Below are 17,127 nucleotides of genomic sequence, written 5' to 3' on the forward strand. Positions count from 1 at the left end.
AAATTTATAGCAGATAGTTGATTTTAAATAGGGATTGCAACACAAAATATCAGGAGAAACATTTTTTACAGGAAGTATAGTGCTGGAAACCTTTTTTTCTTTTTTAGGATCATGTATTTACTGTAAAATGGAAGCTACTAGCACAAGGGCATGTCAGAATTTTTACTGAAGGAATACTGTGGAGAGCTAAGCTGTTGTGTAAGCAACTGTTATTAAGAAATGCACTGAACAGGAATGATCAATTTCAAGGATGTCATTGACATGATATACATCTCATTCTGAAGTCTTGAAAATACAGGTTTCTAAACATACCCTTGTGATATTTATACCCTTTAATGTATCCTTTTTATTTTTTTCTACTTTTACAATAGCAATTTTTTTAATTCCCTGTTCCTTGGTTGAAGACTTACGTAACTTCCAATCATGTGGCTTTTGGAAAAGGGTCACTCAACAAGTTAGTGCAGATGGGTGGAACTAGTTGGAACTAGAACTACATGGTTTTAATAGGGGGAAAACATCATTATATCTGCAATTTAACTTACATAAATTGTATTGAAGGTCACTTGGCTCAAATCATAGGACCAAAAATGTGAATAAGGGGACTTTCTTGGTAAGAGTACAATGAAAATATTTGTAAGGGATTGTGATGTGTTCATAGTGAAGAAGGTCATTGTTTTAAAATATTTTACCACTTCAGAAACTAAACTATTAGTGAAGCCAGTAATTTCCCATATAATTCTAGTTTGTAGTCTAGGGTTTTTTTAAACAATTTTTGAGACCAAGTCATGTGAGTAATATATGCATTTTATGTTTGTTTCCCAACCTGACTAGTCAAATGTAATATAAATTTTAAGTATAAATGGTGAGCGTTAGTTCTAAATCCCAAGTATCATCATTGTTTTTTCATCTCCTGTGGCTCTAAAAAGGTAAGATGCTTATTTACAGCTATTTCAAATGAGACAATGGTCTATAAAGGACCAGAACAAGTATGGGGCAGTTGGGCTTCTGAGAATGTATTTGCTCCTAGTGAGGCATCATCATATTATTTGGTCCATCCAGAAACTTGAAAAACAATTTTAATTAACTTTACATACTAAGTGTAGATTATCTTTTTTTTTTTAAAGTTATGGGTTTTAGATTTTAAGATGTTTAGATTTCCTTATCTTCAGATCACAAAGATAGTGTATTCAGAGAGCTGGATTTCAGATTACTTTTTTTTCATGGACTTGGTCCTCTGTTGGATTAATTTGAACAGAATGACATAGTCAAAGACTGTAAAACTTCCAAGGCATTTAACATGCTTTTCTGGTTATTTCCATTTTATTTATCTATTTGTGTGTATAGTTACTACATTTGCATTTACTTAAAAATTGGTTTTGGTATACAAAGTTCTGCATTGTGGATAACTTAAAGACTTTCAACCTCGTATTTTTTGTCATTCCTTTATGTTTCATCTGAATTTGTTGGCAAGACTCTAATATGCTTTAATACTTCCCTTGTGCCATTGCATGAGATCTGAAATTTAATAAAGCAGTTCTCTGGCATAAACTGTTTCTACTCCTTAACACCTCTTCGTGAGTGTAGTTCAGTACTTGTGAAGTTGAGAAGAGCAATATTGAAACTACTATTGATAACAGGATGCAGTATTGTTCAATCTATTACACGAATAATTAAATACTCTAATTTTGATATTTTTTTTTGTCATCATCCAGTAAATACAATGGAAAGGAAATTCTAGGAAAGTTCTTCTTGTATGAAAGTCTTTTATTATGTCTAAGCTGCTGCAAGGAGCTATAACTTTTTCTCTTCACAAGAGAATCACTTTTTTGTCTTCTCTGATGATAAATTTGTAAGTCAAATGATAGTTTGAAAGAACCTCAGAGAAACATGGAAGTTTAAGCAAGAGAAGATGATGGAGTTTGTCTCTAACAAACAAGTGCTCAGTAAACAAATATTACTGCAGTTTCATTTCCGTTTCTTCTAGCTGCGGTGTGGATCCTTCTTCCATCCACATTTCTACTACCTTTCATCTACCATGCTTTTCCTGTTTTAGTGAGTTAATTAGCTTCATAGCACAGCATAGAAGTTAGCCATAGCATACTCTGGACCAGAGTGTTACCTACTAACAATCAGATATTGGAGAGAGCTGGGAAGTGAGGACTTCCAATTCTGACTTACGTAAAGATCAGTGAAAGGAGGAAGACCATCTGTCGTGCTAAGCAGCAAATGATGCGTCCTGCTAGTAGAGAAGGAACTACAGCAGTGGAGACCTGGCTTTCTAGAGCACATTTTGAACAGCAAAATGGGTGGATGTGTTCACCCTAGACTTTGAGGAGCACTAAATCTGTAACATTTTTTGTTTGTTAAACTAAGAAAAAAAAAAGCAAAACACAACCCCAGCAGCAGAGCAAGTTTGCTTCTCAGCCAGCTATTTAACAATTTCAGTTGTTCTTTCTAGCTTTTCGCTAGCTATCTCTCAGTAGCTGTTTTTCTCCTTAAAGTAGTATTTCTCACAAGCGGAATCCCATTGCTCTGCTACTATGAATTTGAAAGCTGCATGAGAGAAACAGTTAGCAATCATGTTGAAGATTACTTTTATTGCTCCATTGCTATACGTTCTGTAGTTAAAATTTTAAGTCTTCCTGTATTAATGTGCATTTTATTAAGCTGTAACCTTTGCCTGAATGAGGCTTTAATTTACAAAAATTCACTCCGTGCAATAAGGTTTGCAATAGAAGTAGAATTATAAGCAGATTGCAAGGTGAACAGAAAGACTTGGGGAAACAGTGTGTAATTTAATTTGAAAGTCCTTAACCCATTTTCCTGGTTTCAGCTGAAACAGTATTTCTTCTTTTTAGCAGCTAGAAGAGCTCTGTGTTTTGGTTTTAGTGTGGGATTTATTATGAGCACAATGTTGATAGCGCCACTGATGTTTATAGTTGGTACTGAGACTACAAGGACTTTTCAGCTTCCCGTCTTTTGCCAGAGTGCAGGAGCACAACAGGCTGGGGGGAGCATGGCTGGGGACAAAGGGCCCACAGCTTCCCTTGTGATTTGAATTTAGATTTAGGATTGAGAACTAAATTGGCCAATGGAGTATTCCATATCATGCAGCGTTGTGCCCACTGTATAGATGAGGATTGACTGGGAAGTTGGGTGCTCTTTCCTTTCCATGGGACTCTTGGTCTCAGAGTGCTCTCTCTCTCCCCACTCTCTTTTTCGGGCCTCTCACTCGTCTGAGATTGCGGTGTTGGGACTCATCTGTTTTGGGATCACTTGCTAGGATGGGACAGGCCTTGGTCATCGGGGTGGTGAGCAATTACACGTACATTACTTGTTTGGATATATTATATCACATATATAAAATTTATCATGTTATTAATTTATCATTATTATTTTAATTTTATATTATTACTATTAAGTTGTTTCTTATCTCAACCCATGAGCTCCTTCCCTTTTCCCCTTTCTCTGCCTGGGGAAGGGAAAGTGAACGGCTTTGTGGTGTTTAGTTGTCGGCTGGTTAAACTACGACAACCAGTTTCCTTCCTTTACATAATTCTCCTGATAATTTCTTATAACGCTTCTGCTTTTTAGAGCAGGGAGTTCACGTCTTTGTTTTCTGATGGAAGATTATAAAAAGGCTGAATAGGGTGCTGAAGGCACTGAAGAGAAAAAGATTTTCTTAGTAAAGAACGTATCTATTAATAGAACTAAGCTTCAAAATACCACTAACAATTGCAGCAGGTGCGTTGCTATCACATTATCTTTTAAATCAATGAAAAATTTGATACAGAATATTTTCATTGGCCTAATAGTAACAAGTGTCCTTTCTGCTATTGCTATTGTACTGGTTTTCACTAAAATCACTTTTAATGATTTAATGTTGAAGTATGTGTAAGTTTTTTCTTCCTAAGAAGGGGAGTTATGTTTCTATTCAAGGTGATTCTACATTTTAATGTGTTCAATATGTGTGCACCAAATCCAGTGTTTGGTTTGTTGTAACTAAGAAGAGATCTAATACGATATAGCGTTTTAAAACAAGACTAAGCTGGCATAACAGGTTGTTGTCAAAGATGGTAAGATTAAAAAATAACATCTTCAATAGATTTATTTGTTTCTAACTAAAAAAGAGCTTTTAGTTGCAATGTGATTTAAGGGAGAGCTGTAGATCTCATTTCAGTAATGTAATGATTCAGAGCTCAGATTAGATTAGGGAAGCTGCTTGTGTTTTGGGAGAGGCATAGCCAGCAAATTTGTGTGGTGGAGGCAAGAGCTACCTAGTTCTGTCCTTTACACGTATATTCTTCATCTCAGGGAAAAAACAAAAGCATGTATGTTACCAAGAGTAATGTACTCTTCAGAAATGAGCTGAGTTGCACCTGATGATATCACAGATGTCATTTAAGGATATTAAATTTGACCACAATGTCTAGGTCTATAGCTACTGGGTCTATAGTTTCCATGATGCTACCTCCTTGTAGTCGCATAATCATATTTCGATGAGAAAATGCCATGCCGGCTGAGGTGAAACAGAGGGACACATAAAATAATTCAGACTAACTTAACATTAAGGTTTTTTCCTAGATAAGACTGTGAAATATACATAATACAGACTGTCTTATTCCATGTATTAAAAAACAATTCTCTTTCTATGCTCCTTTCCTTCTATTTTTTTCTAAATCAAACACATCACAAATACTTTGATGTGATGCATCATCCTCCTGAAGTCAATACTAAGCATACATTTGGTCTCCCTTGGGATATCCACTCTCACTTTAGCTAGGTTTTTCCCAGTTACCTATTCTTTCGTCTTCACAGTTTAACAGCTGCACAGCTGCATGTTGCCAATGGATGAAAACATGGACTGTGCCGTCCATTTCCCTGCCTAGTAACTCCCTTGAAATTCTGCTTCTCAGTAAACTTCTTCTGTAAGTAAAAACTGACTCAGCATGCATAGCTAGGACTGCTGAGTATTCGTTTATGGAAATGTCTACAAGTTAGCTAGTTCATATTTGATGGAGCTCACCGCAGTAGATTACTTGAGGGCAACTTGGTGCTATGGCTAAGCTGATGTACTGGCAAACTGCTACCATAAGGGGTTCCCTGTTGCTTGGGTGAAGAGTGAGTAGGTTCAAGACTGCTCCTGTGATGAGAAATATTCTTTGATGGTTGTTATTTCTGTATGCAGAACCACTCTTTGCTGCATCTGCCAGTGACACACTCAGTTCTGCACTAGAAAAGGCAAGCACGCGTGCACAGCTGGAGACAAGGAAGGCTGGAAGTGAGGCTGCTCTTTTTGGCAGGTACTTAGCTTTGTCCGTATTTCGAACTGCAGACTCAGACAATGAGTTAAAACAATTACACGATGAAGAAACAGTATGGCCTAATTTTCTCAGAAACTCTTACAGGTCTATGAAACAAGAAGCAGTCTTCAACACACGTACTGACTAAAGGTTTTGCACCTTTGCTATCCCTTCCTATACCTGCACAGGAATTCGAATCATGCCATTGACTGCTGGTGAACAGAATTAAGAAGCTGATCTGGCTCTGATGGAAGATCGTTCTTACCATTAGTCCTCCTCTTAGGATTGTCCTCTGTCTTCAAGGATTATGTGGGCATATAGAGCTTTGCTGGCATGAAGAGTCATACTACTCAAAGATGGAAAGTCCTGAAACTATTTAAGAACATTACAAACAGATCCAATGCTTTTAACAAAAATTTAGATAAAACCCACTGCAATAAATGAATATGTGCTGGTAGGATAGGGTAAATTTGATGATTTGGGTAAATACTGCTTGCTTCTTAGAGTTAGGATTCACTAATTACTTATGATAAGTTATTGGTATCATTTTATATCTGAGTCCTTCTGCAAAATGAAAACTGATAGAATACTTATATATTGAAAAAAATACATAAAACTGCAATATGTGACATGGTAATGTGACAGCTTCCTTTTAATTATTGTTGCCTGAGCCTAAGTTTGACTCTTTTGAAATGATGGAAAGTTCTGCTGTATTTATGCTTTGAAAGTTGAAACCTGAATTCCTACATTTTCAACAAAGGGAAGCCTTAGAACAGGTGCTCTCCAGCTTTGCATGCTGCTGGATTTGCTAGTGAGCTTTAGGTCTTTCCCTGATCTTATGCATTTCCTAGTGACTGCAGACTTCGCTTTAATCGTGGTAGCAAAGCTCCTTCTGGATAAAAAACCAATTTGGACCTCAAAAGGAGTAAACCAATTTCAACCAATGTGATGCAAAGAAAAACGAAATAACAAAGCTCAATAACCTGCGTGTCATAGTACAATTACACTCTCTTGCATGTTGAATCAAAATAGATATAGACAGTACTTGCAGTGAGAGCTAATACGTTGTGATGGTGTTATGTTGCTGGTTTGTGCTGACTGACCAAAAAGGTAACATACATGCTTGAATGGTTCTTTTGGACTGAATGTTCAACAGCACACTAACTTTTAACAGAGAAAGGGCAATAGGTTCCAGCATTAAAAAGTAAATTCTGTTTGAAATGGGTGTTTTAGTGAACATCTTGTAACCTTATGGAACAGCATTGACTGGGAACCCTGGAGACAGAGAGATGATGTACGAGAGAAGGTTATGACTCCAACTATGAGTGCTAGCAATGTCATCCTTTTGTGTCAGAGTTTTCAAGGTAAAAGATTTGTATCAGGAAATACTGAGGGAAGATTGTGCTTCTGCAGGCTTGTTATTTGTCTCATTAAATTTGCCATAATCAAGTTTGACAGGCTTCTCTCTATTTTTTCCAGCAGACAATATTATTGTTGAAGATTAGTCAGATGCCTTCCGTCCATTCCCTGCCTCACATGCTATGTCATGCAAGCTTTGAAACACTTAGCACATAATTTAATCGAATGACTAATTTGGCCAGCATAATGGAAGGCACGCATACTGTCCTTCAATTGCACAAACCCATTATGGAGCTTTGTTACGTCAGCTTCTATCTTCCAGAGGGAAAAGTCAGAGGATTTACTTACAAGAGCTGTGTAACTCTGGATAGAACCAGTAAACGTTTCTGCAGCTGCTATCATGTAAGGGAGAGGTTGAAGATGGAGCTGAGAGAACAGCCATATGAAAACTTTGGAGATATTATTTTCAAGCAAACTACCACGAAAGACATTCTCGTTGAACTGTACAAACTAACTGCTGAAAAGGAAAAGCTGTTAACTAGTGTTTTGAGATCACATCACATTCCGGGCCTTAACACAGGACATCAGGAGGGAAAGCGACAGGATATTTCTGGAGTCTTGAAACTTAAAGGTGACGATTACTCCAGTTTTACACATCAGCAGGAGTTCTTTCTGGATTCCACAAATAGAGACAATTTGAATCACAAAAAAATGAGGAAATATAGAAGGAAAGAGAGCTTTGAGGAGTTCAGACACTGGAAAGTGGGAAAAAAGATCCATGAACAACATCCTTCTTTACTGAGCGTGCAAGACGTGAATAAGAGGCTCCCCACAAGATTTCCTACCAGGACTTTTCCCAGTTCCTTTTCTGCCTCCAGTTGGCTAACAGTAAAAGGTAAGGATGATTTACCAGTAGACAATAGTATACGACCAGAAAGGTGGAAAGAAGAGGGGTATTTTCTTGAGATCAACAAAGCTGTGAACCTGCATGCTGACTTACCGTGTTCTAGCTCAAAAGACAACAGTGACACGGCTGCAGTTGAACTAGTGGATAATAGAGAATGCATTCCTGAAGTTACAAACGTACAACAGAGTATCACTTTGGTAAAATCATCTCAGGACAGTCTATTTAACAGACTTGAGACGTTAAGTAAATCTACAGCTGCTAAAAGCTTGAAAAGTAGCAAGTATACTGAGCCAGTGTGCAAGGAGAAACCAGGAGTCACAGTTGCTGAAGTACAGGATTCAGAAGCTTGTATTAAAAAAGCTGCCAACCCCCCTGTGGAGTCTTTACCTGATTTTCACAGAGGTAAAGAAACCATTTCTCCTGTTCTCACAACAGTACATAACGAGTTTATATCAAGAACTGATATGTACTCCGAAGGCAAAGCTGCTGAAGACTCTAAAAACACTCTGCTGCAGGAAAAGGAGCAAGACGGCTCTGGTTTGCAGTACAAAGCAGAGCGAGTGCATGTTACTGATGAGTCATGCAATCCTGTGGGAGCAGTCAATAAAGCTCTTCTGAAAGTTATACGGAGCGACAGTTTAGATGAAGCTGCAGAATGGAAGAGACTGCAACAAATTACAAGAGTAGACAGAAACCTGCCAGGCTCAATATATGAGAAAAGAACCACGGGATCCCGGGGAAGCAGCAAGCATTTATTTCTGAACCTGCCTGTGGATGAAAGTCCTGACATTTCTCAGACGAGTAATAAACTGGAAGAGAAAAGGTTGCCTTCACCCTCGTTACTAGCAGTGAGTAATGTTTTTAGTAATTCATATCCACTATCTAATACACACAAACAAATGTCACCTATTCCTTCTCCGTTATCTTCAAGACTGCCTAGCCCGCAGCTCCATCATCGGATTCTCCCGCTACCGACACGAAGCACCGAGGACGGATCTATGTTCAGTGACTATGGCAGTGGAAGACATGGTGCCATAAACCTCTCTTTCAGTGATTTGGAGCCACAGTTTTATCTGAAGTTTTCTGAACCTGGAGAATTGGGATTTGCCACCAGACAAGCAGGCCTACATCAGAATGCAACTGCAGGGCATTTTGAAAAGCGCCCTGTACAAGAAAAAATAACTACTTGGACACAGCAGAATTTCTTCCCAGGTCAGTCCTATTTCATACATTTTTAAACTAACAGAATTGACCAATCATGAAAGTATTGGAGTGTTTTCTTAATACTAGCCTTTAATAATATATAGTATGTTTGCAATGAAAATATTTTTGACTACTTAAGGATTGAGTGAAAAGTCGTTGATTTTTTTTAAAATAAAAGTTATAGCTATATAAGATTTCCTTTCAGATGCTTTTTTTATGTCAGCTTATATTCAATCCTGTTGTTAGTGAATGACCTCTTAACCTAAGTTAATTAAATATTTTTTCTATATAAAATGAAAAAAAAAATACATGCTTCTTTTCCTGCTTTTCCTGTGCTGTGTTCTAGTCTGTCAAAATGTTATGATAACATTTATTATCCAAAATGTTCTTTTTAGTTTCTTGGGCTTAACTGATGGAATATTGTCTGGGCAACCTCATTTACATTACCTTAAGTATAGGGCTGGAGCTTTGACCATTTAGCTACAAGAGGTTGATGTAAATTCTGTAGTACCAAAAGGCTTGTTTTTAAAAGAACTGCATGCAGGAGTCATGTTACAATGTATTTCAGTACAGTGTGTGTGTTTATTTCTAAATATATGCTATGAATATAAAAGTGCATAAATATATGGCATACTGAATAGCTGTTTCTGTTAGCTAGAACATCAAAATCTATACCCTTCTTTTTTCCTTTAAGGAATGGGAAGGCTGGAAGACCTAATTCTACAGTGGTCTAGGTGTGGCTTACACTGATCCCTGTGAGTTATAGGGAGGGCTGACAGTGCAAAGCAACAGGATTTCACTATAAAAGGGAAAGAGGTGCTAATTTGCAGCCTTATCACTTTTCATGGAAAATAAGATAATTTTCTACAGTCTCAAATTAAAAGGGAAGCTAGAAAAAAATATGGAAAAAAAGTTAATGCCTGTATTTCTTAGTATTTAGCTAAACTTCAGCCCGTTGTGTGATGCATCTTCCCACTCCCACCCCCACCCCTGCTTTCCTTTAAAGTGCTGTTTCAGTTACCCAAATTGCCTCACAGGGTGGCCCGATGAATGACTGCCAGAGCTGGTGCAAGATGAATTACAAGATTCTGTAGTCTAAACCAGGGAGGAAGACATGGGCATGAGGAAAGGAGGTTTCCAAAAGGGCAGGTGTGTAGGGATGTGAAACCAGCTCACCAAAAGGTACAATGAGTACAAGAAGTAATGATAGGGGTGAGACAACGTAGAACAACAGGAAAGAAGAAAGGGATGAAAGAACAAGAGCACAGCACCCATCTTTTTTGCTGCCACGGAGTGTTTGCATCAGCTTTGTCAACTCATCAAACAACACTCTAAATTTGACTTAGTCTAGAAGTAGCAGGCATAAATGCAAGCCTCATAGGCAGTAGTCAACACCTTTTGGCTAAGGTAACCGACTGTAGTGTAGTGAGGCAAATGATGTATCTCCAAATTTAAGCCATGTAAGTGACATTAAAATTTATAGCTATAAATTTGCAGTCCTGGTTTGATGGTTATTAGATTCCTCCCATGTGTGAAGTGCAAAATTCAAGACTATTGTTCAGATTTGCCTTTAATGGGGAGCTATTGTGAAACATCTTTCAAATCTAGTCTGTTATTAAATTGTGCACATATCTACAATGAATCTAAGAATTATGGAGAATTGTGGTTGATTTTTTCATTACTCAGGTTGCTTGGAGGATTTATGTCAAAAATGCTGGTCTTATGAACACCTTTTCAAAGTTATACTACCTTCACAGTTGCGCTACTTCATATTGCAGAACATTTGGATCCTTTTATTACCTGTGTAACTGTATTTGGAAAATTTCATGAATGGGTTAAAATATTTTAATTTATCGGTTTAAATAATGAATTTGACTCTTCATACAGTTCTACACATAATTTTAATTCTCTTTTCTGATTGTTTAAAATCATGTTTCTTCACTCTAAAGTTCTATCAGTAATTCACTCTAAAGTACAGTTTTCTGGATCTTCCCGTTGAAGTGCAACTGCTGGCTATGGGAATAGGCTACAGCTTTTATCTTCGCAATTTAAAAGTTAACTGGGAAGAATTTATAGTTCAACAATAATTATTTAGCAATTTTCTCTGTAAGTGGGACTGGAAATTAACATTCCTATATTTACATATAATAGTTCAGTTTGAATTATCAAAATTCTAAGAAAAAGCTTTAGAATAAATTAAGGCTTTCAAGAAATAAACTGTTCAGCTTCAAGCAGCAAAACCAAAAGTACTAACACTAACATTTCTCATTAAAAGACATTTATTAAATCCTCCGAAACAGAGTTCCTGCATTTCTGTAGGAAGTTCTTTCTACTGTAACATAAAATACATTGTGCTTTTACATTATGGCCTGTAGAAGCCAAGCTTGCTTTTGAAATGATCCTCAATATATCTGAACATCTGTCTCAGGGAAAGATTTTTCTGAGACCTTTTAGTTCCTGACTGTGCTTTGCTCTCAAGTTGTTCACAGTAGTAGGAAAAACTAGGAAGAAAATTTTCAGAGGTATTTTATTTAGTTAGTACAGAATGACACTATATGCTGTTTTACTATCTATTGTCTGAAAGAAGAGGAAGATTAGTCGTATTTTTAGCAGTTATTGAAGTGAATTTGATTCAGAGCAGGAAACAACTTAAAAATGAAAATATCTTGTTCTGGCTTATGGCAAATCAGCTGAGACATCCCATTATTCCAGGACAATGACTGGTGACTGTGCTTTGAGTCAGGATGAGACTAGGGTGGGTTGTTCACCACACTTTCTGTTTTACGTATTAGTGTGGCTGTGGAAAAAGAATAAAAAATTGACAAGGGGGAATGGTGAAAGTAAGAAAGAGAACAAGAAGAATGGTGTTACCCTACCCTCTAGCCAATGAAGATTGCTCCTTTTTTGATATCTAGTAGTTGTGAAAGAAGAATATATCCAACAAACACAGAAATCCAAAGTTAGTAGGACTGTAGAGAAACTGAAACTAATGTTGGATAGAACTGAATGATTAAGGCTTGTGCCAGGTAAAATGATTGAGCCTGTGGCACCGAAAGGGACACGTCCATTCTCTCCTTATTATCTTCCCTTCTCCCAGCAAAGGCCTCCTCTCTCACTATCCTTCCCCTTCTTTGGAACAACTTTGATGTTTTTCTTGCTTTTTGGTAATTTGAGTCAGATCACTAAGCAAGTTGAAAACTGAGCCAGCAAGGAGAGAGGTGAGTAGCTTTTGCTGGTTTAGTGAGCTGAAGGGGTCATTAGTGGTCTGATGCAAACCAAGGCTAGGCTGAGGGAGGACATGAAAGTGGGCTGCCAGGAGGCTGAAAGGACAAGTAAGCAAGACCACCCCTGCTAGCAGCAGGGAATCATTAGGTCTCCAAAACCTCATTTGCATCTCAAAACTGGAAGCCAGGAGGCTGGCTGGGTCTGGCTAAAACAGAAGCTGTTGACAGTGGGAGATGAGAGATGACTGAAGTTGAATGAGGATGCAGAGAGGTTGTGATCTTTTAAGTGGATGGTGTTAATAGTGAAGCAGGAAGAAAAAGAGAGGGTGGACAATCAAGAAAGGGGAACTGCACTAGACTGGGTAGAGAGTGTGGCCTTGGCTAGGATGGAGAATAGGAACAGAGTATCAAAAAACAAGTTGGGCATGGCAGATTAGAGTTAAGCAAATTATTTTTTTTTGTGGAAAAATATGCAAAGGATCTATAACCATTAGAATGTACATCATGGATGTAAACCTAACAGTCTTGATGATCCATGAAGTCAGTATGCAATACCATATAGAATATTGGCAATGCACGAAAGAGAAGGGAGGAAGACAATGAAAGATGAGGTAAAGGGTTTCGATTTTAAAGTCTTAGAAGTTCTAATGTTTATTGGGATGTAGGGAAGGCATCTTAACTACTGGAAGAGATTGATGAAAACAATCCTTCAGATTATCTCTCAAATAATTTGTTTGATTGACTAGTAAGATACACAATCAAGAGTTCCTTGTAATATATTCTGGACATAATTGTAGCTGCACCTATCCCTGCTGACTATTAGATGGAGAATATTGTGTTTGTTTGTTACTGCCAATGAGAATTTTATGGCAGCAGTTCACTTTCCATTAGAAAGAATTGAAAATGAACATTCTGGCAATTTTGTGTGGTTGTCAAAAATTATGCACTGCCATTTGAAAACATGCCAAGTGCTAATGGCTGTCTCTGGGAGATCCATTTTACAGTCTTAAAATATAACAAAAGTACTTCAACCTATAATGACTGGTTACTATAATATGGATAAATACTTCAATAACTATTATTCTTATATTAGTTTAAGATCATGAATCCTCATATTTTAGTCCTCAAAGGTTTTTAAGGGAATGAAAAGCACAAAATTATATTTTTATTTTGGTACTTCACTCACTGGTAGCTGGAGGAACAGTTTTCATAACTGTGCTCCAAGAGCTGCCCTACTCCTTAGGGCTTTTAACTGCCAGTTAAAACTGCATTTTCCCAGTTTTCCTCGGTTCATTTATGTTTGCAATGTAAATGTAGCTTACTTCCATGTAAACAAGAGTACTCAGATTCTACAAATATAGCAGTTCTGTAGTCTTAGTTCTACACGTCTGTTTAAATTTACAGCTTTAAAGTAGCAGGTTGAAGTATCCATGTGAGTAAGCCTTAGTTTGGAATTTGTTTAGGTGTATTATCATTAACCACGAAAAGTTAATGTATTGCATGGCAGTGCTAGAAGACTTGTAGTTGAAAAATGGGGTACAGGCCATGTTTTTTCCTAGATATTTAATGAAGATGGAAAAAATAAAGAATATAAAGTTACAATTTGAATTTTATTTTGTCTTTTCGCAACTTACCTAACTCCTTAAACTGAAAAGGGACAAATAAAATCAGTTAAGAGAAATTAAATAACAAGACCTTATGATGTGTTCCTGAACTATGGTTTTGGAAAATGAAGTTTCGTATAAACAAAACTCTGTTTGAAGGCTCTTATAACAGGAGACAGATGATATTATATTGTTTTTGATGTTCCTTTTATAAGGAAGGGAAGGGTTTATAAATATCTTCTCTAATTGAAGTGGTTCAGGGAATTGCTAATTAGCATTTTAAAAGCACTATAGCATTCTGTCCATAACAAGTATACACTTCATGAGGTAATTTTGCATATAGATCACATGGAAACATGATGCATAGTTTCTCACAGGTAATTCACATGAAAGTAGTATACATGAGTGTGTTGCTTCACTAAAAACAGCTTATTCAGAGTGCATTTTCTTTGCAGATGCTTTGAAGATGCTATAAAGGAGCTAAGAATTAAGAGACTGGGATAAGAACAGAATTGCATAAAAAAAGAGAATTACTCATTGAATCTCAGAATCATTTAGGTTGGAAAGGACCTCTTGAGATCATTCTAGTCCAACCCTCTGCTCAAGCAGGGTCACCTACAGCAGGTTGCCCAAGCCCGCATCCAGTAGTGTTTTGAATTTCTCCAAGGATGGTGACTGAACAACCTCTCTAGGCAACCTGTGTCAGTGCTTGGTCACTCTCATAGTAAAAGAGTGTTTTCTTACATTCAAGGGGAATTATGTATATTTTTTTTGTGTCCATGATACTGTTAGCCTTTTTTTTTCTGCAAGGGTGCCTTGCTGGCTCATGGGCCCCAAGGTCATTTTCTGCAAAGCTACCTTCCAGCCCATTGGCACCCAGCATGTACTGGTGACTGGGGCTGTTCCTCCCCAGATGCAGGAATTTACACGTCTCCTTGGTGAACTTCATGAGGTTCCTGTCAGCCCATTTCGCCAACCTGTAGAGATCCCTCTGGATGACAGCACGACCCTCTGGTACATCCACTTTTCCCAGTTTTGTCTCATCAGCAGACTTCCTCAGGGTGCACTGTCTCATTGTCTGGGTCAATAATGAAGATGTTAAACAGCATTGGCTCCGGTATTGAGTCCTGGGATACACCACGAGTTTGTTGCCTAGTTTCAACTACTAGTTGCATCAGGAATTAGTGCCACTGATCACAACCCTCTGGGCCTGGTCATTCAGCCAGTTTTTAATCCATCTCAGTGTCCACTTATCTGACCCATACTTTGTCAACTTGTCTATGATGTTATGGCAGACAGTGTCAAAGGCTTTACTGAAGTAAAGGTAAACAACATACACTGTTCTCACCACGTCCACTGGGCTAATCACCTCATTGTAGAAGGCAATGAGTTTGATCGAGCATGGTTTCCCCTTTGTAAATCCATGCTGACTACTCCTGATCACCACCTTCTCCTTCATGTGTTTGAAAATGCTTCCCAGGAGGATTTTTTTCATCACCTTCCCAGGAACTGAGGTGAGAATGACTGGCCTGTAGTTCAGGACCTTTATTCTTGAAGATAAGAGTGATGTTTGCTCTCTTGCAGTTTTCAGGAACCTCTGCCAATTGCCATGACCATTCAAAGATAATAAAGAGTGGCCTCATAATGACAATAGCTAGCTCCCATGGCATTTGTGGGTGCAACCTGTTTGGCCACATGAATTTATGTACATCCAGTTTCTTTAAATGCCCCCTAACCTAGTCCTCCTCCATTGAGGGTAAGTCTTACTTGCTCCAGAGTTTCCCTCCGATCTCAGGAGCCTGGGATTCCTGAAGGCAGGTTTTACTGGTAAAGACCGAGGTGAAGAAGGGATTGAGTACTTCTGTCTTCTCCATGTCGTTTGTCACCAGTTCCCCTCCTCTGCTCATCAGTTATTTGATTGATAATTTTTCATGGTTTTGCAAACTTGAATAGTCTCATCATGGTTTTTCTAAAGAAAGAACGAGCTCGTAAGCACATCAAATTTATAAGATTAATTATGATAGTGATGGTCAAAAGTTTGGAATCCAAACTTGGATCATATAAATCCTGTCAAACTATTTTGATTATTTAAAGTTATTGCCTTCCTTTTGTGACTATGGTATGATTCTGTAGGTTACAATCTGGATCAACAATAATGAAACTTTATGTTAAATCTATTAGCGTCTTAATAGAACCAATTTAATTCCATACTATACACACTTGTGGGGAAGTAGTCACGAGTTTTTTTTTCCTCTCAATGATTTTCATGTGGATTATCATCTCTGCAAATTAAATTACCATCTCAGTGCTGTCAATACCATTAGCTTCTGTTCCAAACTTGTTTCTTTTTGCCCAATCTAAAACTTTGATGTTTCTCTAATATCTTATGGGAATTGTGTTACCTGAAGACTCAATATCGCTAAAATGGAGGTAATTATTTCTGAGATCTTTCCAGGTACTGGCTTTCTGAATCATAGTGAGTAACACAACTATCCTGACTGCCACATAGGTCTGAAAGATATCCTCTTTCATATGGATTTCTGTTGCTCCTTCTGTAGACAGTTGCAGGCTATATCTAAAATTTTTTGGTTAATTCTGTATGTCCTTTCTAGATATGTAATCTTGCAAAGTTTACTAATACTATGTCCAACTGAAATCACAGTCAGTATATAGCTCTTTAGTGGATTTTTGTTTTCCTGTTATATTCAATGCAGTTGCTTATCATACAGTCTATTATGATTTCCTTCAAGGACATCATCATATGTTCTCTATTGAGTCATATGACACATGGGAATGATAAAAGATCATTAATACTTCTTCCCAGTGAAGCCAAAATCTTTTCCATAGTAGTGTAAACAATATAAGGCAATGCTGCATTGAAGCGGTAGATTTATGGCAGTTTGAAATGAATGTAGACAGGACTGGAAATTCAAGACAAAGTCTCTGAGTTAAAAAGACCTTCTGAAGACTGACCTTGGTAGATGCTGTGAACAAATAGCTCCTGTTTTAGTTGAATGACTTCCCAGCATGGCACACTTAAGCAACAGTTGTATTTTCATCTCTCTTTGCAACATGTGACTCTTCAGTCAAAGGCAATCAGTGAGGGGAAACCAAGTGAATTAAATTGGAATGAAAAAACAGAGACAGCTTAATGTTTTATACTGGTCATAGATTAACAGATTTCTGCTTCATGGGAAGGAGAAAAGGCCAAAACATTCACACTGGTTTACAGTTTATGCACTCAGTTTAAGAGACTTACTGTAATGAAATGGACTTATTTTTCATCAATATAAAAATAATTTCTTGAAGTAAAATACTGGCATAATGCAGAAGTCATTTATTAAATCTGTATGTATTCTGTTGACTGTTTAAAACAAATCACTAGAAATGGTTCAGCTGATATTTTTCTTGATGGATCAAGATCATATATGAGATCAATTCAAGTATTTACTCTGTAAGTATATATTAATAATGCATATAGGAATTTTTAAAATCTATAATATCTACTCTTTGGTATTTTGTCTCAG

The 17,127-nt window shown here is 37.4% G+C and overlaps 1 protein-coding gene across 3 annotated transcripts in view; it reads left to right on the forward strand.

Moving 5' to 3' along the window:
* Positions 1-6,887: 6,887 nt before the first annotated feature.
* The window catches only part of FMN1 (formin 1), a 180,016-nt gene continuing 169,776 nt past the window's right edge, over positions 6,888-17,127 (forward strand). For all 3 annotated transcript variants that reach the window (XM_086613529.1, XM_086613530.1, XM_086613531.1), the window contains exon 1: positions 6,888-8,781. In XM_086613529.1, coding sequence (XP_086469655.1) covers positions 6,888-8,781 — 1,894 coding nt within the window. The remainder of the gene's footprint in view (positions 8,782-17,127) is intronic.

Source organism: Tauraco erythrolophus, chromosome 6, assembly GCF_009769465.1.
Source record: "Tauraco erythrolophus isolate bTauEry1 chromosome 6, bTauEry1.pri, whole genome shotgun sequence".
Lineage (NCBI taxonomy): Eukaryota > Metazoa > Chordata > Aves > Musophagiformes > Musophagidae > Tauraco > Tauraco erythrolophus.